This window comes from Antechinus flavipes, chromosome 3 (assembly GCF_016432865.1).
Source record: "Antechinus flavipes isolate AdamAnt ecotype Samford, QLD, Australia chromosome 3, AdamAnt_v2, whole genome shotgun sequence".
Taxonomy (NCBI): Eukaryota; Metazoa; Chordata; class Mammalia; order Dasyuromorphia; family Dasyuridae; genus Antechinus; species Antechinus flavipes.
In genome coordinates this window covers 200,010,071-200,036,813 of record NC_067400.1, presented here as the reverse complement: position 1 = coordinate 200,036,813, position 26,743 = coordinate 200,010,071, and the positions used below count along the sequence as shown (strand labels likewise).

At 34.3% G+C, this 26,743-nt stretch overlaps 1 protein-coding gene across 4 annotated transcripts in view; it reads left to right on the top strand.

Moving 5' to 3' along the window:
- The window catches only part of PPEF1 (protein phosphatase with EF-hand domain 1), a 169,751-nt gene that overhangs the window by 47,040 nt on the left and 95,968 nt on the right, over nucleotides 1-26,743 (top strand). For all 4 annotated transcript variants that reach the window (XM_051984413.1, XM_051984410.1, XM_051984412.1 and 1 more), the window contains 2 exons: nucleotides 6,275-6,402; nucleotides 13,020-13,077. In XM_051984413.1, coding sequence (XP_051840373.1) covers nucleotides 6,275-6,402; nucleotides 13,020-13,077 — 186 coding nt within the window. The remainder of the gene's footprint in view (nucleotides 1-6,274; nucleotides 6,403-13,019; nucleotides 13,078-26,743) is intronic.

Here is a 26,743-nt window from a genome sequence, read left to right as displayed (position 1 = left end):
GCAAGTCCCTTAACCCTTTTTGCCTTAGTTTCTTCATCTGTAAAAGAAACTGGAGAAGGAAACAGGAAATCACTCCAGTGAAGTCATGCCTTCATGATGCCAAATGAGGTCATGAAGAGTCAGACAAGACTAAAAATCAAAAACAATCATGGACTAAAATCCTCTGACTCTCCACAGATGAAACATTGCTTTTTTGTGGAAGGGAAACAGCAGAGGAAATTGTATAAATGGGGAGAGAAGAGGTAACAAACAGGAAGTATCAAAATATGATGGAGCAGTAGTGGGGAGAAAAAATGCTGATTCTTCTTCTCTGTCAAAAAGAAAGGGAGATGCAGGAGAATGTGTTGGAAAGAATAGAGGGATCTGAGTTGTCTTATGAAACTAAAGGAAGGTGTCACTATAAAGGAGAGGAATGGATAGGTTTAATATGAGTAAAAGTGTGCATCAAGAGGTTGCCTTATCTAAGAGATTTCTGAGTGAGTTTCTTGGGACAGCCAGCTTCCAGAATGCTTGAATGGCAGGGGAGGCATAGAAGCAAGGATGAGTTGGCATGACCTTGTTAATGGAGACTGACCACACAGAAGATAGGGGAAGGGCACAGGCCACAGAATCTGGAGTAACTCCTGCCAGGCAGATCTTCAATGTAACATTATTTTTCTCTTCAATTGTTTTATCAAATAGTGAGGCAGAGTACAAAACAGGCATGGGATGAGATCTAAAAAGTCAGTAACAGAAATTGGATAGAAGAGAGAGCTGTTTCATGAGGAACAGAGAGAATAAAAAAAGAACAAGTAAGGACTTAAACTTAAATCAGAAGATAAAATTTTAAAATAGACTAGAAAGGAAGAAAAATAAGGAAAAGGACAAAATGATGGATTTTTTTTTTTTTAAAGAAAAGGACACAGTTAAGAAAAACGTACAAAAATAAGAGGTTTGAGGGAGAAAAGATTTTTAATTCCTTGCTTAAAAAAGAACTAGAAAAGAAAAGAGGAGAAAAATAGTGAGATAAATGAAAGAATAAAAGCCATTTGTATATTTGTTTTGCTTGACTATAATTATTATAAAGATCCTGTTTTCTTTTTCAGTTTTGAGAGACTAAAAAAGGTCAATGATAATGTTGCCAAAAAGAAAAGAAGACAATCATTGAAATATTTGAGAAAATGAACAAAAGAGATCAGAAGAGAGGTCAGAAAAGCATAGACAAGTAGGATAGTTTGGAAGTAGTAAGAGTCAGACTCATTTTACCTCTCATACTTACTAGCTGTGTGACTTTGGGCAAGTCATTTAACACTGTTTGCCTCCTTTTCCTTTAAAAAAATTTATTAAAGTTTCCCCCCCCCAAAAAAAAAAAAAAATCCATGGATGATTTTCAACACTTACCCTTGCAAAACCTCATGTTACAAATTTTTTCCTCCCTTCCACCCACCTCCTCCCCTAGATTGGCCTCAGTTTCCTTATCTGTGAAATGAGATGGAAAAGGAAATGGCAAACCATTCCAGTATCTTTGCCAAGAAAATCCCCCAAAGGGTCATGAGGATAGGTCATTGAAAAGACAAAACAACAATAAACAATTGAATCGTGTGTGTGTGTGTGTGTGTGTGTGTGTGTGTGTGTGTGTGTGTGTGTGTATCGTACTTCCCCGATAATAAGACACGGTCTTATTATTTTTTTTGGACAGAAAAACACCAGAGGGCTTATTTTCAGGGGAGGGCAATTTTGACAGCAATTTTAATAAACAGGTAAATGTGAACAAAAAAAATAATGATCATGTCATCTTCTTCAACAATATCGTCATAAGTGTCCATACCCTGAATTCCGTCCTGGATGTCTTGCACCTCTATTTCCTTCAGAAGAAGTGGACCCAATCTGTCATGTCCAGCAATATAGCTCTCTTTAAATGAACATGTCTTGTCCAGGTAACCTGCTCATAGTGCCTTGGCGACACAGTTGTCAGTAATTTTATTCCATGACTTCTTCACCCAAGTCACGATTTCTTGCAGACAGGGCTTCACAAAGTTTTCACGCTGATTTCTTTCCATTCTATTTTCAATGTAGTCATTGACTTCCATGCGCAAATGGTCCTTGAATGGCTTGTTTATTGCAATATCAAGGATCTGGAGATAGGCAGTCATTCCTGCAGGAATCATTACTTGATCTATTCTTCTCTCTGCAAGGTAGTTCTTCATTTCTTTAGCGCGGTGAGTGCTGGCTGAGTTCTTCTTTTATCCTCCATCATGCCCCTTTTATCCTCCATCATGCCCCCTCACTCCCACTTACATACCGGATTTTTAGGTTGTCCTGCCTCAGCTCTCCTCCACGGCACTGCTCTCAATGGCGCCAGCAAGCAAATCACTGGGGAAGAACAGGATGCTTTGATCCAGCAGTGTTTCTACTGGGCTTATACCCCAAAGAGATACTAAAGAAGGGAAAGGGACCTGTATGTGCCAAAATGTTTGTGGCAGCCCTGTTTGTAGTGGCTAGAAGTTGGAAAATGAACGGATGCCCATCAATTAGAGAATGGTTGAGTAAATTGTGGTATATGAACATTATGGAATATTATTGTTCTGTAAGAAATGACCAGCAGGATGAATACAGAGAGGACTGGCGAGACTTACATGAACTGATGCTAAGTGAAATGAGCAGAACCAGGAGATCATTATATACCTCAACAATGATATTGTTTGAGGATGTATTCTGATGGAAGTGGATCGCTTCGATAAAGAGAGCTAATTCAGTTTCAATAGATCAAAGATGGACAGAAACAGCTACACCCAAAGAAAGAACACTGGGAAATGAATATAAAATGCTTGCATTTTGTTTTTCTTCCCAGGTTATTTATACCTTCTAAATTCAGTTCTCCCTGTGCAACAAGGAAACTGTTCGATTCTGCACACATATATTGTATCTAGGATATACTGTAACCTATTCAACATGTAAAGGACTGCTTGCCATCTGGGGGAGGGGGTGGAGGGAGGGAGGGGAAAAATCAGAACAGAAGTGAATGCAAGGGATAATGCTGTAAAAAATTACCCTGGTATGGGTTCTAGCAATAAAAAGTTGTTTAAAAAAAAAAAAAAAAGGAAGAACAGGATGACGCACTCACTGCTGCAGCTCTGATTGGATGCAGCTCGGAGCACAGTGTGCATTTCACCGGGGTGAGAGGGCGGGGAGAAGGTGCATACAGAGGGTACCGTAATGTAGCGTGTAGCTCAGAGGATCACCTTCACTACAGTAGCAATCTCAATAGGGCTTATTTTCGGGGGAGGGCTTATTATCAGGGAAACACAGTATATATTTGAAAACATGTTATACATAATAGAAATTTTCATTGTCACATGAAGTCATCTTCTTTTGTCTTTATATATTCATATATTCTTTGGGGGAACTTATTTTAAACAGAATAAAAAAGAAAAGAGAAATGTCGATTAAAATTTGTCAATTTGTCAATTAAAAGATCATTGGTTACTTAAGAAAGCAATTTCAGTTGACAAATAGCATTGGATCTTACCAGATTGATTAGTTTGGAAACAGGTTTCTAGTGAAATGTCCTAAAGCTTTGTCATAATCCCTATGTTAATTTATATTTTTGTCAATAACTTGGCTAGAATGCTTATCAAATCTGCTGTTGGTGGAAAATTGTGAGGTGGAAAAATGTTACATAACTGAGCTAAGATCCAAAAACATCTTAATGGAATACAATGATTACCTTGCTATAGCAAGATGAAATCATATAGAGATAAATGTAAAGCCACTACATTTGGGTTAAAAAAATCTGCTTTACAGTGTGTAGCGGGGTAGAGAGATATAGCTAAAAGATTCTAAGAAGCTTATTACAAACTATTAGGGCAACATAGCAGCCCACAAGACTAATATTAACTTACATCACATTAGAAGAGGTATTAAGTGTGTAACAATAGAGGTAACAATAATTTGCTCTTATTAGAGCATATGTGAAATATTGCATTTAATTCCAAAAAACATATTTTTAAGAAGAATATTGAAATGTCAGCCATGTCCAGAAGAGGCTTTCAGGATGGAGAGACGAGGAGAGAACATGTGAAATGAGTATTTGTTGAAGAAACTGAGAATTTTTACTTGCTTCAGAGATTTAATGGGGATATGATAACTGAATTCATTATTTTAAGGTCTGTCACATAGAATGTTTTTTAGGATAGCTAATTTAGGAAAAAAGTGATATGCACAAAACTAAAGAAGCCACCCCAAATGTTTATAGGGACTGTTTGTGTTCAATCTGTGGTAGAGCATTCCAAATTCATATTGGTCTGATTGGCCACAGTCGGACACACTGTAACTCAACTCAAACATAGTAGTCATTTTGGTCCTCTTCAAGAACTAAGGACAACAACCAAGATTTAAAAAAATAAAAATAGAAGTTGCTGAAGGGTAGATATAAGTTTAAAAGAATAGAAAACATCCTAATAATTAGAGATAACCCAAATGAAAAGGGCTGCTCTGGGATAAAGTGGGTTTGCTATCACTTCCACTCAAGTAGAAGCTTGATGGCCACTTATTGAAGGAATATATATATGTGGGTGGGTGGGGGTGTGTGCACAAGCATGCATTATTGAGAGTATGCTCAGGTGTGGCTTATACACACAGAATTCTCACTTTACATAAGTGGATCATTTTGAAAAGCAGTTTTTACATAATGTGAATTTATCTATAGATGTAAGAAGGAAGCTCTAAGTCCATGGAGCCAGGGGGCTGACACATAGTTCAAAGACACATAGGGGTCAGAGACACAGAAGTGAAAGCAGTAGAATTTTGACTAGCCGCATGGGAGTCTGCCTGAACCAAGAGGAAAAAGGAGGGGACAGATACATTGGAATTTGACATGGACACAAACAGGAAAGAGCAAGTGACATATGGGATAGAAAACAGATAAATAGTATCTGAGCTCAGAGGGAAGACAGACACCCCAGGGGACTGAGTAGATGGATAAAGCCAGGCAATGATCTCAAGTCAAGCCTGAACCTGGCAATTCTTCTGCTTTCACTTGGAAGATTTTTTTAAAAAGATTTTTTTTTGGGGGAGAATGGTGATGGTAGTGATGTGTGTTGTAGAGCAAAGAGCAGGAATGAAGAGAGAAATCACAGTACTATACTGTGAAGTTAGCATGGATTTTTTTTTTAATGTGAATTTCTTTCAGAATTCTTTATATAAAGTCAAATTTGCATAATAAGAATTTAGGTAAAGCAAGAACTCTTTTGAGAAAGAGTAGGACTCTTCCACACATAAGAATATGTGCTGGTGTCTATGGTAAGAAAGAACTTGTTGAATTGAAATGAAATTGAACCATAGGAACATTAATTGGACTCTTCAGAGATCATATTGTCCAACTCATAGTTGAGCAGAAATTTCTCCTAACAACTGTCATAATGCTTCTACTTGAGTGGAAGTGACTACAAATACAGTATATATTTTACAGACACTATGTATTTTAATATTTTATGTCTAGTCACATAGAATGGCCCTCTCAGAATAGAGCAGACCATTAATATCAATAGAATGAACAGAATACTAAACACTTATGTTCTTGTATCCTGCTAGTCAATTTTTATGTGTTACTCAGTTACTTGATGTAATTTCTTGATAAAAGAAGCAAAGATTCAGTGCTTATGTTTATCTCAGAGGGACTTCTGAAAGTTTTAATGAAATAGTAGGCATTATGTGTCTTTACAACATTAAATGAAATACTTAGGGGCTGCTAAGGCTAGGTGAAGCTAAGGTACCATTTGGTACATGATAGTACTGATGTAATAAATGGTACTCTCTTGGAAACTAGAAAAAGCCTTTACCAAACTTACTTCACAATTCGATTTTTCTCTCAACTTTTCCATGGGGATAAGTTAGAATAAATAAAAAGCATTAGTTTTTATATATTGTTATTTCAAATTTCTATAATACCTATTGGTAAAAAACAAGATTGATTGAATTCTTCCCACTTATTTTTCTCCTTATTACTGGACTTAGTACTCAAAAGCAATGGAATGACTGAATAAAAAGTGGATGCATAACAGAAATGAGTAATAGGAGAGATCTATATAATCAACAAATTAGACAGTGATCCTTTAAATCATTGGGAATTGAAAAAATGTTTCTTTTTTTAAAAGGACACTCAATATGAAATTTTTGTTCTCAATATTTTAGGATTCTAGATGAATTCATCTTTGTTTTTTCAATAGCATTGTTTTCTATTGTTATGATATGCTGACTCTTTTTCTGGTTCTTTGTTGTCTTTGTTGATTGGTAGCAATGAAAGCAGCTGTGCTCATTCAGAACTGGTACCGTTGTTACAAGGCTCGATTAGAATTAAGGAGGCGCCAGGCCCTGAACATCTTTGAGAACATTGAGTATGCAGATGAACAAGATCAAATGCAGGTCTGTACTTTTATCTAATTCTTTTTAAATTTAGTTTTTATTCTCTTCCTTTACAAATGCTTCTTTACAATATATCCCTTTTATTTTTTAAACATTCAATCTCCATGGTTCTTTTTCTAGATTCAGATGTCATTATCTGTCCAAAATCTGTTGGCATCTCTTTGGATCACTGAACTACTGAGAAAAACCAAGTCTTTCATAGTTGATCATCACACATTATACTGTGTATAATGTATTCCTGGTTCTGCTTATTTTGCTCAGCATCAGTTCAGTGCATCTTTCCAGGTCTTCCTAAATCAGCTTGTTCATCATTTTTTATAGAACAATAATATTCCTTTATCTTCATATACTATAACTTATTCAGCCATTCTCTAGTTGATGGGCATCTATACTCATTTTCCAATTCTTTACTACCCCAAAAAGAGCTGCTACAAACATTTTTGCACATGTAAATCTTTTTCCCTTCTTTATGATTTCCTTTGGATACAGACTCAGTAGTGGTACTGCTGAGTCAATAAGTATGTACAGTTTTATAGTTCTTTGGGCATAGCTCCAGATTGCTCTCCAGAAAGGTTGGATCAATTCAAAACTTCACCAACAAAGCTTTTCTACATTTCCTCCAACATTTATCATTATCTTTCTCTGTCATCTTAGCCAATCTCAGAATACAATCTATCTTCTAGAAGAAAAAAAGAATCAGTCAATAAACAAATATCTATTAAGCTCCTACTATGTGTCAGATACTGTGTACTAGGAAGAAGAATGGGACATAAAATAAATATAAATTAGAATAAATTTTCATTTTAAATTGAGATGAACTGGCAAATAATTCCCTTCAATGCTTTTGACAGATGACTACATAATTTATAACCAGGATGAACCTCAGTTACTGATGGACAAGTCTAATAGTAGACATTAAACCACATTTTCCTGTAACTATCTCAGAATCAATTAAGGAGTGAATTAAGTGGATGATTTAGGAGAAAGATAATACTTGATTCTTGGAGTTCACAGAATCATGGAATGGTAGAGTTGAATGAATTATTTATATTAAAACTTTTTTTTCAAATGAGAAAACTAAAGCTCAAAGAATTGTAGTGACTTAGCCAATGTTGCATAGTTAGTGACAGAGTTGGTCTTAGAGCCCATGTCTTATTCTGGCTTCCTACTATCTTTATTGTACCAAAAGGATGATCAGAATCAAAATCTTTTTTTTGCAATTTTGACTTTCTGATAAATTAGGATTTTAGGGGAGAGTTACCTTATAGAAAAATAGAAATTACACTTTTGTTTTCCTACTTGCATAGTGCTAAGCACATAATACATGCTTAAATTACATGCTTAAATAATTCCTTTTAATTTTTGATTTGCAAAGATTGTTATACTTGACTCTCCCTTGTTGTTCACCCCTCTCCCCATATCTAACAAGTTACTAAGTCTTGCTAATCCTACCTCTACAACATTTTTTACTTCCATCTTTTTCACACATAACACCCATTTTAATATTGACCACTATTACTTTTGGCTTGAAATATTGAAATATACTAACTAGTCTCCCTGCCTTCACACAAGTACCAAATTAAGTTTTCTTAGCATAAATCTGACCATGTTGCTATCCTACTAAAAATTCAGCAATTCCCAATATTTTTGGAATTAAATACAAAATCCTCAGGCTAGTATTTAAAGCCTTCTTAATATAGCTGTCATGTCCCTTCCTAGTCTTCTTTCATTTTTATTCCCTTTTGCACACTGTCCATTCCTGTTTAACTGGCCAACTTGCTATCTCCAATATCTGACAACTCCCCTTTGTGTGACTGAATAAACTGCTTTCTCATGCCCTCTACCTGACTTCCTGAAAAACACAGGTCACACAAAATAGAAAATTTTGATTATATCAAATTGAAAAGTTTTTGTACAAACAAAACTAATGCAGACAAGATTAGAAGGGAAACAATAAACTGGGAAAACATTTTTTACAGTCAAAGGTTCTGAAAAAGGCCCCATTTTCAAAATATATAGAGAATTGACTAATTTATAAGAAATCAAGCCATTCTCCAATTGATAAATGGTCAAAGGATATGAACAGACAATTCTCAGATGAAGAAATTAAAACTATTTATAGCCATATGAAAATATGCTCCAAATCATTATTAATCAGAGAAATGCAAATTAAGACAACTCTGAGATACCACTACACACCTGTCAGATTGGCTAGAATGACAGGGAAAGATAATGCAGAATGTTGGAGGGGATGTGGGAAAACCAGGACACTGATACATTGTTGGTGGAATTGTGAACACATCCAGCCATTCTGGAGAGCAATTTGGAACTATGCTCAAAGAGTTATCAAACGGTGCATACTCTTTGATCCAGCAGTGTTTCTACTGGGCTTATACCCCAGAGATACTAAAGAAGGGAAAGGGACCTGTATGTGCCAAAATGTTTGTAATAGCCCTGTTTGTAGTGGCTAGAAGCTGGAAAATGAATGGATGCCCATCAATTGGAGAATGGCTGGGTAAATTGTGGTATATGAATGTTATGGAATATTATTGTTCTGTAAGAAATGACCAGCAGGATGAATACAGAGAAGACTGGCAAGACTTACATGAACTGATGCTAAGTGAAATGAGCAGAACCAGGATATCATTATATACCTCAACAACAATACTGTTTGAGGATGTATTCTGATGGAAGTGGATCTCTTCGATAAAGAGAGCTAATTCAGTTTCAATTGATCAAGGATGGACAGAAGCAGCTACACCCAAAGAAAGGACACTGGGAAATGAATATAAACTGCTCGCATTTTTGTTTTTCTTCCCAGGTTATTTCTACCTTCTGAATCCAATTCTTCCTGTGCAACAAGAGAACTGTTTGGTTCTGCACACATATACTGTATCTAGGATATACTGTAACCTATTTAACATGTAAAGGACTGCTTGCCATCTGAGGGAAGGGAAGAAGGGAGGGAGGGGAAAAATCGGAACAGAAATGAGTGCAAGGGATAATGCTGTAAAAAATTACCCTGGCATGGGTTCTGTCAATAAAAAGTTATTTAAAAAAAAAAAAAAGAAAAAGAAAAACACAGGTTACATGCCACCCATTTCATGAAGCCTTTCCTGATCTTCCCAGTTGTCAGTGACAAAAAAAAAAAAAAGGGCTAACTTATTTAATTTAACAAGCATTTATTAAATATCTACTCTGTGCAGCAATACTGTGGGATATTTAAAGACAAAAATTGAAATAATTCCCTCAAGGACTCTTTCTTTTCTTTTCAGGTCATGTCTTAGGTGTCTTTAGCTCCATATTACGTCTTTATTGTTGGTGTTTTCTTGTATTTTACTAATTTTCCACCCATCATTCATGAGTTGAGATTTTGTGTTGGGATCAAACTCTGCAAGGAATGATGGGGGTTTTGTTTGGTACTGATTCATACTATCTAAGTGCTGAGTAATGTGGTGCTATATTTTTCAAATTATTAACTTGTCAAAATGATCTGATTCAAGGTGTAATCTTATTGTTGCTCTTTAGGGTGAAACCTGGTTTCACATCAGTGCTACCCAGCTGTAGGCTTCAGGAATCCTTGGCTAGACACAGATTCCATTTCATTGTCCCTCAGTATATACCTCTATGTTCTTGCTCTATGCTTCTTTTGTTGCCCCTGATCCCCAAACAAAAACACCTCTAAAAGCTATGTATGGGACTTGGCTTTTATTTCTGGACCCCTTCCTTGTGCCTGAAGTCTTCTGGTGTGTTTTTGTGTTGACTTGGACTGGAAAAAATGTCCCTAATATTGTTTTTCCCTTACATTTCTTGATGTTTACTTGCTCTGATGCTTGTGAGAGTCTGTTTTGATTTTATTCACTCTGTCATCTTTTGGAGAGTCCCATACTTCTTCTCAAAACATTCCTTTAATTTGGTGGCTTCTCTTCCTTTTCCTCTTAATCTACAACTCAATTTACTCATTAGTAAAAAGAAGGAGTTTGAGTAGATAATCTTTTAAGATCTTTCAATTTCTCTATCTGTGACTCCATTTCATTCCCCAAAGTTCTGTCCTTGGCTCTTAACTTTCAATATTGATCTCAACAAACAAATTTTATGTGCAAATAGATTGTGTTAGACCCCGGGGGAGATATAGAGATCATAGAACTCTATAACTAGTTGGGAGGTTTAAAATATACACAAAATAAATATAAGACAAAATGGTAAATGACTAAGTTTATAAATGACTAAGTACAGTGTTTTGAAAGACTAATGGTGGGGTGGAGAACATCTGAACAGGAATTCCTTGTGGGACTTAATTAACCAGGTACATTTTTAAAAGGATGGAGATGTTATATGGTGGGTATTTTAGATATAAGAAAGAAGATACCTTTTCAGTAGTGAGGTGATTCAAGGCTATTCCCATAGACTTGAGAAGGAAAGTGCCATCTTCATTCAGAGAGAGAACTGTGGAGATTAAATGTGGATCAAAGAATAATATTTTCACCTTTTGTGGTTGTTTGCTTGTTTTTTTTTTCTTTCTTGTGTTTTTTTTTCCACTTTTGATCTGATTTTTTCTTTTGCAGCAGAAATTATGTTTAAAATAATTGCTCATGTTTAATCTATACCAAGTTGTTTGCTGTATTGGAAGGGAGGAGAGGGAGAAAAATTTGGAACACAAAGTTTTGTGAAAGTGAATGTTGAAAATTATCTTTGCGTGTATTTGAAAAAATAAAATACTATAAAAAAAGAAAGCATAAACCAAAAGTTAGGCAACATATGGGGGGATTGTAAATAGTGTAGTTTGGCTGGAGCAGAGTTGGAGGGTATGGTGTGGAAAATAAGTAGAGTTACTGTACCAGGCAGTGAAAAGGCTTGAATGTCAATTCAATGAGTTTTAACTTTTATCTAATAGTAAAAAAAAAAAAAAAAAAATTAAGTTTTTCAGTAGGGGAGAGATAATCAAATAGATGCATAATTCAGTTTAATTCAACAAACATTGTCTGTTTTATAAGAGATGACATGCTTCCTCCCATTTCTACCAAATTCATTCTTCCTTCTGGCTTCTATTTTTGTCACTGGAGCTATCATTCCCTTAGTTAATAAGATTAAAAATCTTGGGGTTATTTTAAAAATTTTCACTCTCCTTCATGCCTCACATTCATTTACTTATCAAGCTCTGCAAATGATAATTTCACAGTCTTTGAAATGAGTCTCTTTCTTTCCAATTCTCCTGCTACCATTTTAGTACAGACCCTCATTATCATCTGCATAGTATATTGTGCATATATAATAATTATATATATATATAAAATAAACTATTCTTATTACAATAGCTTCCAAGCTTATTTTTCCATCTCCACTCTCCTCACTCTTTAGCCCATCCTCCACATAGCTGCAAGATTAATCTTATTTATGTACATATATGAGCATATTGGTGATGGTGCTCAAAGCCCTTCACTTGATTACTTAAGGAGTTTAACCTCTTTAGTTTGGCTTTCAAGGAACTTCACAATCTAATACCACTTTATTTTCCAATATTCTTACAAGAATACTTACAATTTATATAGCTTAATATTTTTTACATGACACAATGAATATTTGCTTGTTTATAGAAACAGGAACTTTTCTATTTAATAATAATATATTCATTAATATTTGTCTATGGAAGTAGGAAGGACCTTCTCTATTTAATGATATATCCATTAATGTTTGTAGAAGTTGAATCTTCTATATTTAATAATAAAGAATAATATTTATTTATCTTTAATAATATATCCATTGATATTAGTTTATAGAAATTAACTTTAATAATACATCCATTAACATCATAAACAATTCTTAACTCATTAATGCACATTGTTATGACAGGGTACTTATCCTTTCAAAATATTTCTTTTCACTTACTGAAATTCTTAGTAAACAAGTATTTCTTTTAGCATTTTCTAATTGTGTGACCCCAGACAAATTACTTAACCCTGTTTGTCTCAGTTTCCTCATTTATAAAATAAGTTGGAGAAGGAAATGGCAAACCATTCCAGTGTCTTTGCCAAGAAAATCCCAAATGTGATCACCAAAAGTTGGACATAACTGAAAATGACTAAACTACAATAAAATCCTTCCAGACTGCCAAAGGATTATAGTATCTCTTTTTAATGATATGAGGAGGAGTATTTGCTTGTTCGGATATAATTTTGATAGATTGTAAGTGCCTTGACAACAGAAACTGTTCTTTCTGAAGTTTGTATTCCCCCTTGCACTGGACATGGTACAGTTATTTTTTATTGCAATCTTAGTAGCAACTGATTTAGAATGGTGAAATTTCTGTGTCTTTAAAGAAGGCTGTCATAGGAGAAACATATTCCTCCTTCTATCCTTCCTGTTGCCTTCAAAGAAAAAAATAAATATAAAGATCTAAATGAAGATGTTTGTAGTTTTAGTATTTTGTGACTGTAATGACGTTTTTCTCTTTCTTTCTTTCCTCCTCCTCCTCCTCCTCCTCTTCCTCCTCCTCCTCTTCCTCCTCCTCCTCCTCTTCCTCCTCCTCCTCTTCCTCCTCCTCCTCTTCTCCTCCTCCTCCTCCTCCTCCTCCTCCTCCTCCTCCTCCTTCTTCTTCTTCTTCTTTTTTTTTTTTTCAGCTAGCCAAGTTTTTCACCTTCATGCTGGAACACTATGTAAAGAACAAATCTAGTGCAGGTAGGAAAATAAGTTGAAAATAAAATTAAGAAATTATTTTGATTTGTGAAGTGCTTTACTTATGTTATCTCATTTAATCCTCATAACAATCCAGGAGGGATTATACTCATTTTAGAGTTGAGAAAACCAAAACAGACACAAGTTAAATGACTTGCCTAGGGTCAGGAATAAAGGTGAAGACCGTTGGAATTCATGCTTTCTGCCTCCAGATCCAGTTTTCTTTCCATTACATCACCTAGATACCTATGGAGGGGAAATAAGAGAGAACCAAGTTATTATTTAGAATGAGTTTTTTTTAATTTTAAATATATTTCCATATTTTTCATGCTGTGCAAGAAAAATCAGACCAAAAAGGGGAAAAAACCATGTGAAAGGAAAAAAAAAACCCAAAAGTGAAAATATTATGCTTTGATCTGTATTCGATCTATATTCAATCTCCATAGTTCTTTCTCTGGAGGCAGATGGAATTTTCCATCTCATATCTATGGAAATAGTCTTGAATCACCTCATTGTGTCTACCACAATTGATCATCATATAATCTTGTTATTGTTTACAATGTTCTCTTGATTCTTCTTACTTCACTCAGCATCAATTCATGTAAGTTTTTCCAGGCTTTTCTGAAATCAGCTTGATATTTCTTGTAGAACAATAATATTCCATTACATTCATATATTATAACATTCAGCCATTCCCCAGTTGATGGATCATCTATTATTGTAAAATTTTTGCATATATTGAAGTGCTAAGAAAGTAAAGAGACAAATAAGTGATGAATTCAATGGAAAAAATCAGTATAATTGGTTGATTTTTGTGCTATAGATTAAACATTGAATTACTGAATTTTTTACTTTTCAGAAGATTATCATGATCTTATAATATTAATAGCTTGCCTTTTTACATAGCAATTTAAAGTTTAAATATAGCCTATGAGGTAACTAGTGTAAGCATCATTATTCCTGTTTTAGAAATGACAGGATTCAGGTATAGAGCTTAAATGACTGGTCTGGGGTTGCATAAAATTGTCACATACCAGCCCACACAACTAGCAAATGTCAGAGCCAGAATACAAACTCCAATTTCTTCTGACTCTAAGATTAATGCTCTTTTCACTTTATCACATTGCCTCTGGTATAATCTCTTACCTCCTACAGAAAATAATGTTATGATGTGATTTTTTGAGGACCTAATGTTAATGGTATTGATAATGGAAGAAAGTAAGTGACTGACTGGGAAAGAAGGCAACAGCTATCATGTCATATAATATCAGGGCCATAAACAGTTAAACAATGAACAGTTACAATCCAGAAGTCATGATATTTTGAAATGGTGCACATAGCAAGATGTGTGAAAATGGTCTATTTCAGGTGAATGTTATTAAATATGGTTGATCCTGTTTTTATCTTTCTCTTTTTCCTGTGGGTACTTTAAGGTACATTAAGGTACATATGGTATATTAAAGTTATATATTTATATAATTTCATTTGATCATTATAATAACCCTGTGGGGTGTACCCCTTATATTGTCCCTATTTAATAATGATGATGATAATTATAGCTAAAAAATAGAATACTATTTTATTTGATTTGCACAGTACCATTAGGAGCTGGGTGCTATGATTATCTTCCCCCTCCCCCACTTTATAGATGAGGAAACTGAGGAAGACAGAGTTGAAGTTACTTGCCCAGAGACATACAATTGGTGAATGTCTGAGGTTGCGTTTTAAATGCAAATCTTTCTGAATGCAGGTACACTGCTCTTCCACTAAGCCACTTAGCTGACATTTTATATGTAATCCCAGGTTTCTAGACTGGAATATTTTGCAAGAGATTCTCCTAATTGATGGAGAAAATGATGATGTGACTATGCATGACAACTGGAGGGGCTGTGTTGGTGCAAGAGAGAAGAGACATTTTTCATTTCTTTTTTGGGAGATATTTTATAGATACTTTACATATCCATCAATTTCCAAAGTCTTTCTCTTTTCTCCAAAAGAAATGGAACCACATGTGGATTTTTCAAAGAAGGAAGGAATGATTCTCCTCTCCAAAGCTCTTGCAACAATATCACCCCTCCCCTAGCCATGCAAGGTTAATTACTAGTATTAATCTCTCTTACCAATCAGGAAAGTTTTAGGCAAAATACTCCAGACTGTAAAAAAGGTTTATATGATTTCCTTTTATCACCATTTCCCTTTATCACATACCCATCAGGAAGCTGAGATTAAACGAGGTTAAGTGATTTGTCCACATCAATATAGATTATAAATGTCTGGAAAACTCATTCTATGGGAATGGGAATTCTATTTTACAAATATTCTCAAAGGCCAACACCATATCCTCTATACCACTTGATTTTTCATTATTCACTAAGACTATGTAGCTAAAAACAAATGAAAATCTAAATGTATTTCCTAGGAAGCAATCTCCAGATATAAAAGCACACTACTTTTTTTATCTGACTTCCCATTGTTTACTCCATTCAGAATGCCCTTGGTATTTTATGATATCCTTGTAAAAAGTGGTACCTTGATAAAAGTGCTACCAAGACTGGTGTGAAGGATAATATTTTAATGATAATGATTTGAAACCTCCCTGCAACTTTCTCAAATAGACTAAAGTGTTTAATGATCCATGGAAGCTTTCTTAATAATGAGTAGTTCCTGAGACCAAATTTGATGGAGAGAGAAGGAAAAAAAAGCCTTTCTTATTCTGGTTGTTGAAGATCTCTTCAGGGAATCAATTTCTCTTTTTCATCTTCAGTAAAGTGATTTCTAAAAGGAAATCTAATAATGCACAAATGTGTTTATCTTATTTCTATTAATGTGCGTTAATTTTTATGGTTTATTTAACTGATAATTCATAATCTTTCAATTTCCACTGTTAAATATATAGAATAAAACTGAAAATTTCTATATCACCTAAACTATAATTAAAGCTACCAATGATCTTTTGAGAAAAACTTAAGGTCATCTATCATATTTAAGAATTAGGTAATAAAAGACTTCTTATAGTTTCTAGATTTTTTACAATAATTAAAATTTTCTTTTTTCTCACACTATTATTTTTGAGAATTGAAATAAAGACTAAAAACATATTCTCTACATAAAATTTCTGGCCAAATTTAGGACCATTTCTATATTTTCTCACTGATGTCAAATTTTCACTTTAAATTGGTAATTTTTATAATGAAATTAGCCTTTATATTCAGCAATGTTTCCTATTATTTCTTAAAAATTAAATTGATGTTTTATTTTTTATGCATTAATCATTAACCAATAACACCACTCTGCTTTCTTCTTTTACAAAAGCAATGACTATATTAAAGTAAAATCATCCAATGCAACTACCATGATTGACAGAATGTATAATATTCAAGAAACCTATTCTAACAGTCATATAGAGCTAATATTGGTCTTTATAGTTTATCTGTGTTATTCTTTCAATTCATCTCATCTTTTTTTTCCCTTGGTTACTTATTAGCTTTACATGGAAAGTAGGATTGATTAACAATCAAGAATAGCTATTAAAAATATTTTTTCTTTTCAAAATTGTTTTCTATTTATTACTGAGTATCATGGGACTGTTTCAGTGGATTAGTTTGGTTGGGGGGGCAAAGTCTTGGTTGAAGCTAATATGTCAGATTTTATGTTTTTGTAGATTAATTAATACTTTAATGGAAAAACATTGTCCAAAGGTCAAAGCTTACACTTATCATTTCAGCCAAACATTTTTTTAAATGTATGCTATTAGTTACAAAGCAAGGGAGTGTGGATTATTCTGAATTGAAAAAACCTATCATTATTCCTGGAAAATAATATAGCAGTTATTTTTCCATCTTTTGCTTATATGACTCATTCTTCCCATTCCAGATCCTGGCAACAATTACTTAACAGATATTTATCCTTCTGTCAAGGAGTTTAGTACCAGGGTCTCAGTCTTTATCTCTATCCCAATGTCTATCTTAAGGGATTTTAACTTAGGCATCATGTCTCCTCAGGTACCCTAGCCCTCTCAATTCATCAATTGTCTCAACTCCCATCACTTACTCCTGTATGCCTCCTTAGCATCTCAAAAAAATGATTAAATCCTTAATTCCCACATTATCCACAGTATTTTACTTCCATGATCAAGAATTCTGATAAAACCTTATCCATCTATTACTTCCTATCTTTCTCTATGCCTCACTCCTCCTAAATCTATCCTCACTCTAGTCTCTTCATCTCCAATGCTTTACCAGACTACTCTGGCTTTACTTTCTTATCTTCCCAACTTTGACCCTATATTTATTTAATTTTTTAAAGTTGTACAGTACAATCATTTTAAACATATTTTCATATGAGTCATGTTGGGAAAGAAAAATCAGAACAAGTGGGGGAAACCATGAGAAAGGAAAAAAAACACAACAAAACAAGACCAAAATAAAGATGAAAATAGTAAGCTTTAATCTGCATTCAGTATCCACACTTCTTTTTCTGGATGCAGATGGCATTTTCCAGGCAAAGTCTATTGGAATTGTCTTAGATCATTGTATGCTGAGAAAAGTTAAGTTTATCATAGTTGATCTACACACAGTCTTGCTGTTATTGTACATATTGTTTTCCTGGTTCTGCTCTTGACCCTATATTTAACCAATTCAACATTATGCTATTCTCTACTCTTGAATTTCTTGCCCTTGTCCTATACTATATCTTGTTAATCCTCAATCCTGGGTTATTCTTACCATCCAGCTCTTCTTCCACTCATGTGATTTGAATGCCCTAGAAGTAATCATATGACTACAAGTTTAAATTGATTAATATCAGCTATGCCCCACTGTGAACAAGGCAATCTTGTTTTCTTCTTCTCTATTATCACTGTCTCCTAAATTATTACAGTTCTTCATATGCCTCTCATACCATTCACTTTCTTCAATTTTTATCACCTTATCTCTGATTTACTGAGAAAAGAAAGTTCACTTTCTTAAGAGTTCTCCTTTTCCTTTTCTCTATATCTCAAAACCCCTCAGTATAATCTATTTTTAGCCTAGTCTCTGATGAAAGGCCTCTTTATCAAGGTTATCCCTTCCACTAATACCCTTGATCACATCTTCTCTTATCTTCTGTAAATTGCTCTCACAATTATCCCCCCTTTTATCTTTTTCTCTCATCCTTTCCTTCTTTGATGCTTATAAATATACCTAGGTTTTCTTATCCTAAAAATAATCCCTCATTTGCTCCTACCATCCTTTATGCTTTCAAGCTAGAGATTTCTTTTCCAAGGCCAAACTTTTAGAGAAATTTGTTTATCTTTACTTCTTTTTTCACCCCTTAACCTCTTTTAATTTCATCTGTACCTCATCATTCAACTAAATTACTGTCTTCAGATATCAATTATCTCTTAATTGGTGAATCTGATGGTCTTATCTCAATCCTTATTCTTGTTACTTATATGGTATTTATACCTGACCAGAGAAAGTCATAACAGAAAGAAAAAAGTAGAGACCTATATCCCTAACAAATATTGATACAAAAAAATTTTTTTTAAAATGTTAGCAAAGAAGCTACATTAACATATCCCAAAGATAATTTATTATGATCAAATAAGATTTATACCAGAAATGCTGAGTTGGTTAAATATTTAACAAAGGTATGAATATACCTGACCATATCAATAACAATCACAAAATCATATATCAGTGTATTCAGAAAGAGATTTTTAACAAAATGCAAAACCCTTTTATGCTACAGCACTAGAAAAATAGAAATTAAAGAACCTTTCCTTAAAATGATAAGTAATATATATCTAAAACCTAGAATCAGCATTATATGTAATGATCATAAGCTGTAGTCCTTTTGAATAATAAAAAAAGATGTTCATTGACTATTTGATATAGTTCTAGAAATGTTAACTCTGACAATAAGATAAGAAAAAAATTGAAGGAATAAGCATAGGCAAAGAAGAAATAAAATGATCACTTTGTTCATATTATATGACGCTTAGAGAACTCTAGAGAATCAACTAATGATTTAATTAAAACAATTGTGTCAGAAAAGCTGCAGAATATAAAATAATTCCACACAAATCAGCATTTATTTCAGTATGTTATATACCTATCTGTTCTTCTGATCAATCTCTTTATTACCAATGAAATCCAACAGGAAGATATAGAAGGAAAAGTTACATCTAAACCAATTATAGAAAGCAAAAAACACTTGGGAATATAACTCTCAAGATATGCAAAAGAACTATATAGAACAAATATAAAACATTTTATGAAAATTAAAACATAGCTCAATAATTGGAAAAATATTAATTGTTCATGGATAGATTGAAACAATATAATAAATATAACCAAATTACTTAAGTTTATTTACCTGATCAGTGCCATACCAATTAAACAAGCACGTATTCTTACTTTATAAACCTAGGAAAATTATAAGAAAATAATCAGGATAAAAAGCAAGGCCAAGAATGTAAGAAAATAATGACCAAAGTAGGAAAGCAAAGGATCTAATCATGCCAGAGGTCAAACTATGCTTTGTAGCAGTAATAATCAAAATTATTTAGTATTCATTAAAAAATAAAGAGCTTGATCAGTAGAATAGACAGGTATATAACATACTGAAGCAAATATAGTAGCTTAATATTTGATAAATCCAAAGTCCCCAAACTAATGTAATAAAGACTCAGTATTTGGAAAAAAAAAAAAAGACTTTTGGGAAAATGTGGCAGTATTCTGGCAAAAATTAGGACTAGAGTAACACTTTCTACCATATACCAAGATAAGTTTCAAATGTATAATGCACTATATATCAAATAAATGTTAATACTATAAACAAATTAGAGGAACAAGAAAGAAACTACCTTTCAGATCTATGACTAATAGAAGAGTTCATAATCAAATAAAAAATACAGAGAATCAGAGAAGATAAAAAGGAAAATTTGGATTATGTAAAATTAAAGTTTTATTTACAAACCCAAAGTAGTTGAAATGAGAAGGAAAACTACTGGGAATAATAAATTTTTAAGTCTTTTTTGTTATCCTTCTTTCATCTGATCCCTTCACTCCTACAGCTACTACCCTAGTCAAAGTCTCCATCAACTCTTGTTGATTGTTGCAGTAGCTTCCTAATTTGTCTCTTTACCATTTCATCCTCCACAGAGCTGCCAAAGTGATTTTTCCATAAGTGCAGATTTGATTATATCACTTTTCTACTCAATTCCACTAACTACCTATTGCTTCTTTGATAAAATATATATGCCTCTGTTTAGCTTTTATAGCCCTTCAGATACTTGTCCCAACCTATCTTTCCAGACTCATTAGACATTATTCTTACTTCTGCACTCTGTAATCAAGCCAAACTGTTCTTTTTTTTTTTTTTTTTTCTATTCCATTTCTATGCCTTTGCATTGATTATTCTGCATGTCTGGAATGTGCTCCCTATTTACCACCATTACAAAAAAATCCCTCTTTATTCAAGCCATACTCCCAAAGTTCATGTTGCCTCTCCCAAATTTTCTTGTATATGACTATGTTTATTTTTATTTATTCTTATTATATTTATTATGTGTGTATAGATATATATTTATTGTCTCCATTATAAGAAAATAATCTATTTGTGAGTAAGGATTATTATTTTTAAAAATTTACATCGCTAGTGCCTAGCCCAATGCTTGGCTTATAGTAGTTGTTTATTTGATACTCATTGAATAATTAATTGATTTAAATAAAATAAATAAACTCAAGCAAAGCAAATCAATACACGTCCTGGGGATCTTCATTCTTTACTTGCATAGTAGGTATTATAGCTATTACTATCATTTTACAGATTAAGAAACTGAGGGTCAAACATCTTATCACAGAATCTCAGAAAAGACATTGTTTTATTCCATCAACACACCTGAATAAGAAATCTATTCTACAATTTATCTAACAAATTGGTCAATCTAGTCTTTGATGGAAGAATTCCAATATACTTGCAGATAACTCTAATTTTGAGAAAGTTTTCCTTGCCCAGATTTGCCTCTTTCAACTGTCATTCATTGCTCCCAATTCTTTCCTCTGGAGCTAACAAGAGAAGTTGAATTTTTTTATATGTCCTTCAAATACTTAAAAGACATCTGTCATGTCTCCCTTAAGTATTTTCTTTTCTAGAATAAACAATTCAGTTCAACCAGTATATTAAGCACCTAGTGATGAGGCCAGGATAACAATTCCTAGTTTGAAATATGCATGTAACAAATTCATAATGGCCATTCTCTTTGCCAAAAGGGACATTTATTTAGGAGAAGAGATTACAGACAAAATGAAGAGATAAAATAGACACCAGAAATGGTGAATATGAAATAGATTTAGAAGAGCAATGGGAGTACCAAGGAAAGGAATTTGGATGAATTCATTAAAGGAATATGCCTTTATTATACTAAAGGAGTATGCCATTGACTGTCAGGTAGAATCCATAGAGGAGTTTAGCACCTTAAAAAAGTTTGTTAGCTATAACAAGGAGAAAGACACCATGAGGCATGTTAGGGTATGAGAGAAAAGACACTACAAGGCAGAAAGCTGTGGTAGGCCAACCCAAAAGAGGTTCAGTCAAGATGGTGTAGACCATGGGCAGATGTATAGGAGAAATATAACCTTAGGAGAAAAGAGGAAGTACAAGTGAAGAATTGGTGGCTCAGAGGGAGGGATCAAGGAGCTTGGTTCCAGATCTAGCTAAAAATATAATAATCAATGTCTCAAAGATTGTTTAAAGATACCCAGAGTTTGGAGGAATATATTATGAAGACTGACAAAGAATTCCAGTCTTAATAATCACTTTCTACAAATAGGATAGTTGGGAACTTGATTATGTCTGACAACAGCCAGATGGGCTTCTTCTTCATATGGGAAGAGAGTAAGTTCAAAGGCCATATTTCTACTGTGTACCTAGCATTGTGCAGTAAACCCTAGGGTTTACAGCTAGAAAGACTATGGCTTAAACCAAAACTGCTCAGTCTCCTTGTTTAGCCAACAATTGGTCCCAAGCCAATCACCCAAGTCTCAAGTGGTCATAGTTTAGTTCTGATTGACTCAGAGTGAATGCAAATAGTAGTCATTTCTGTTTTGGCTAGAAACCCAGAAGGTCTCCCTCTCCTAGGTTTATTCATTTATTTATTTAGATTTTTTTAAAAAAATAGGCCTTAATCACTAAATGGGTGTGGCCTCAGTCAAATTGAGACCACAAAGGCCAAGGTCCCCCATTGCATCCAGGGCCATCTCTAGCCATCCTGATCTATATTTAACCACTGGACCAATGGTTCCAGAGGAGAAAGTAAAGCAGATGACCTTACATAGTCTTCCCTCATTTAAATCTAATTCACCTGCATGTCATGGTTTCACCTCCCTGATGTCATGGTCCTCTTCAAGAATGAAGGAGAAACAACAACAAAGACTTGCTCAGTGTCAAACCACCAGTATATTTCAGAGGACTGGATTTTGAACCTATATATTCTTAATTTTGAGACTTTCCCTAGTCCCTATGACTCAGACATAATACAAATAAAACTGGGGAGTGGAAGTGGTGCAACATTAAGAGATATAACAGAGTGTTTCCATAAAATCAGAGTAGCAATGGAATGATGAAGTGGTTCTGTACTGTTCAAGGTTAGGAGAAAGTTAAGTAGGATAAAGATTAAGCTTTGTGTATTTATGCACAATTAGTTCATAAATATTAACTTCTCCTCTCCAGGAGGAACTAAGACTCATTTTAATGATCAAGCAATGTATATGGTGGAAACACACGGAGAAGTAATTTGAAGAAGGCAGATTGAGAAGCATGTAAACCTCAATGTATCTAGTCAATGGAGAACTGAGGGAGGGACTTGCATTAGGGAATAGTACAAGAAGGTTCTCTCAGCTTCTGAGGTGGGTGTGTGCCTAACTTGGATTTCACAAGGACACACACCTGCTTTTTGCCAAAACATAAATTAAACAGACTTTTAACTTCAACCCTGAGTCCAAAAGGTTTATTTCTCACATTCACAACTAGGGACATCGAGAAGTCTTCTTTTTTCTTTTTTTCTCTGTTAATACAGATTTTAAAAAATTAATACATCTGTCCCTCCCACTATTTTCCTCTATTGAATAAATTAAAAAAACAAAACATAACAAGTCCCTCCATATATATATCTATATAGTTCTTCAAAACAAATCTCCACATTAACCATGCTTGTCTCTTTCTGCACTTAAATTCCCCACCTCTGTCATTCTTTTGTATTCATACTTTATCATTGCATTGATCAGAATTTTAGTCTTTCAGAATTATTTTTCTCTATAATATTATTTTTGCATAAATTATTTCCTCAGTTCTGTTCACTTTGTTCTGTATCAGTTCATAAAGGTCTTCCCAATTTCCTTTAAAATTATCCATTTCATCATTTCTAATGGCATAATAACATTTCATTATATTCATACACCACAATTTGTTGATGCATTTCCCATTAAGATTACATCCTCCTTGGTTTTCAATTCTTGGCTTCAGTGAAAAATAACTACAACCAGTGCTCTTTATACATGAGATCTATTCCCTCTTTTTTTGACTTCTTTGAGCATTATAGTCTAGATGTATTGTAGCTAGATCAGACTTTCCAAAGAGCATACTTTTCAATTTCTTCCCAGATTGTCGACCAATTGTTGTACCAACAGTGTACTTGTGTCCCTATTTTCCAATATCTTCAGCATTTACTATTTTCTTCTTTGCAATTGCAACAGGTATGAAATAGTACATCAACATTGTTTTAATTTTCATTTCTCTAATTATTAGTGATTTAGAGCGTTTTTTTTTATTTGGTTATTCACAGTTTGGAGTTCTTTTAAAAACTGACTTTACATAATCTTTGACTACTTATCTATTGGGAAATCACTCTTAGTCTTAGAAATTTGAATTTAAATTGTTTTCCATTTTATGAGATTTTTATCAGAGAAACCTGTGCAAAGATTTTCCCTGCAGTTGGTTCTCCTAATTTTTAAACTTATAGGGCAGTAGGGCTGGGTTGTACAAGGTGTAGGAATGAGTAAGGTGTAATCAGCTAGATTGTGAAGGGCAAAATACATATAGTTCCTTTACATTGCATGATCTTGAAGTCCCTTAACTATCCTGAACTCACTACTCCAAATGTGGAAAATGGTGGAAGGACTATCCTGCCTCTATTCCTGTTAATAAAGCCCAAAATTGCATTGGATTTCTTTGTTCGTTTATTATACTGTTAACTCAGATTGAGCTTAGAATATGTACTAAAATCCCCAGATCTTTTTGGGAAGAATAACTGCAAAGGAATCCCTCCCCCATTTTATACTTATGAGGTTTATTTTTAAAATCCAAATACAAGCCTTGTATAAGCCTTCATATTTGTTCCTCTCAAATTTCAATTGAACAAATTTGGCCCAGTGTTTTAGCCTGTCAAGCATGATATGTTTGAACCCTGACTTTGATATCCAGCTTTATCTAAGTCCTCAATTTAAAAAATGTTATGTAGTATAACACCAAGCAAATATTTCTGGGTTATTCCATTGAGGATCTTTCCAAATGTACATCAGAATGTTAATGATTCCTCTTTAGACCCACACAAATAACTAATTCTAGATCTAGTCAATTATATCATCCCCTCTTCCACATTTTAACATAATTTTATACTAAATTCAATCTAATTCAACTAAAATTTAGTCAGATCAACAGGATGATTTGGTTCAGTGCTATTGATGTAAATTGTGTCCCCTTTGACTTTTGGAGATCCTTGAGGCTTTGTCCCCCTTTTGAAGGGAAGTTCCTGAGTCTCAAACTCTCCCTTGAAAGAGGTCCACCCTCAGGGAGCCCAGTTGCGTGGTCTCATTCAGTTGGAGATTGAGGTCAGGGATATAGTCACACCCTCTATTGAGTTGAAGATTAGTCCAGAACCACTCCCAGTAGCTCAAACTCCCAAGATAAGTAGTTTCTTTTCAGTTGGAGATCTAGGCCAGGGGCATTGTCAACAATTGAGTGAATCTCATTCAAATTTGAATCAATTCAGATGGCTAATAAAAGACAACTCTGAACTCCTGAATCTTTGCAAAAGGTCCTACACAGGACCTTATCCACTAAGAAGTCTGTCTTCCTAGCAAGCTGGCTTCTCAGTGCCAATAAATCCCTTTTGCCATACAGATTTTGGGTTTGCAAATTCTTTCCTATAGAACCTGCACCTCTGTCCAGAAGGGGATCCCCCACCTCAATTCTTGCACCTCATTACAACTACTACTAACCTCATCACTATGGAACATCACAACAATAGATTCAATAGATTTTTTTTCCCTAACTGACTTTTGACTAGTCATTGACAAAAGAGGAGGCTTTTTCTTGACAAAGTCAACTCCTGTACATAAATTACTTGATCCTTCCCCACCCACTTTATTCAGCAGGTAGCATACTCAGTCGTCCTACCCTATTTTTTAATCTCATTCTATTTAACTGGTTACTTATTTTCCACTTTTAAATCTGCCAAATCCTCCTTCTTTCTTAAAGTCTATAATAGACCTTAACATCCCCTCAAGCCAGCAGCTATTGTTCTTAGCTAAATTCCCTGGAGGAAAAAGTAATCTATGCTCTCTGCCTTCACTTCCTTTCTCACTCACATCTCAATCTTTTCCTAGACAGCTTCTGATCTTAACAGGTAATTGAAACTTCTTTCTCCAAAGTAACCAACAATTTCTTAATTGTCATATCTTGTTATCCTTTTTCAGTTCTTGTTCTTTCTCTATCAATTGGGTGGAAGTGTGGATGGGTCATTTGGTCTGGAATAAGGAAGATTTGAATTCAAATCAAGTCTCAACTACTCAGTAATTATGATGCTGGACCAGTCATTTAATCTCCAACTGCCTCCATTTTCTCAACTGTAAAGTGGAAATAATTCTAGTATCTTTCTGCCAGGGTTGTTGTGGGAATCAGATTGATAAGATGCAAATGATGAGGTTAGTGGTAGTGAAGAGGTGCGAGAATTGGGGTGGGGAATCCCCTCTGGTAGGTGCAGGTCCAATGCGAAATAATTCACAAACCTAAAATCTATCTGGCAAAAAGGGATCTTTATTGTTCACCAAGAAGGAAGATTTCTTAGTGGGCAAAACTCCTAATTAGGAATTTGGCAGAGATGAATTGACAAATCTCAATTATATGGGATACATATTGGCCTGGGCCTGGGAGATGTTTGGGCTACTCAATAGAGGACTATCAGACATAGATCTCCAATTAAATAAAATCACTTAACTGGGAGTTTGCAGGCTTTTTCCAGGATCTGGGAACTCCCTGAAGGGGGTACAGTGTCTGGCCCCCCCAAAAATCTCATTTATGTCCTTCCCCCCTTTGGGCCTCTTTCACAGGAGAGTTTGGACACTTTCAAGGTTCACCCCCATCAAGATGAAATTCTATTTGTAATGCACTTAGCATAGTGTCTGGCTTATTCTATGTGCTCTATAAATACTAGCAATTATTATTATTATTAATCTGCTGCATTTGACTCTGTTGCCCATTCCCCTTCTGAAAACTCTCCTTTCTAGGGTTTGTGTGACACGTTTTTCCCTTAATGATCTTCTTACCTGTCTGACTATCCCTTTTCTTTCTCCTTTGCTGTCTAACCATCCCTTCCCTTCCCTCCCTTCCCTTCTCTGTCACATTAACC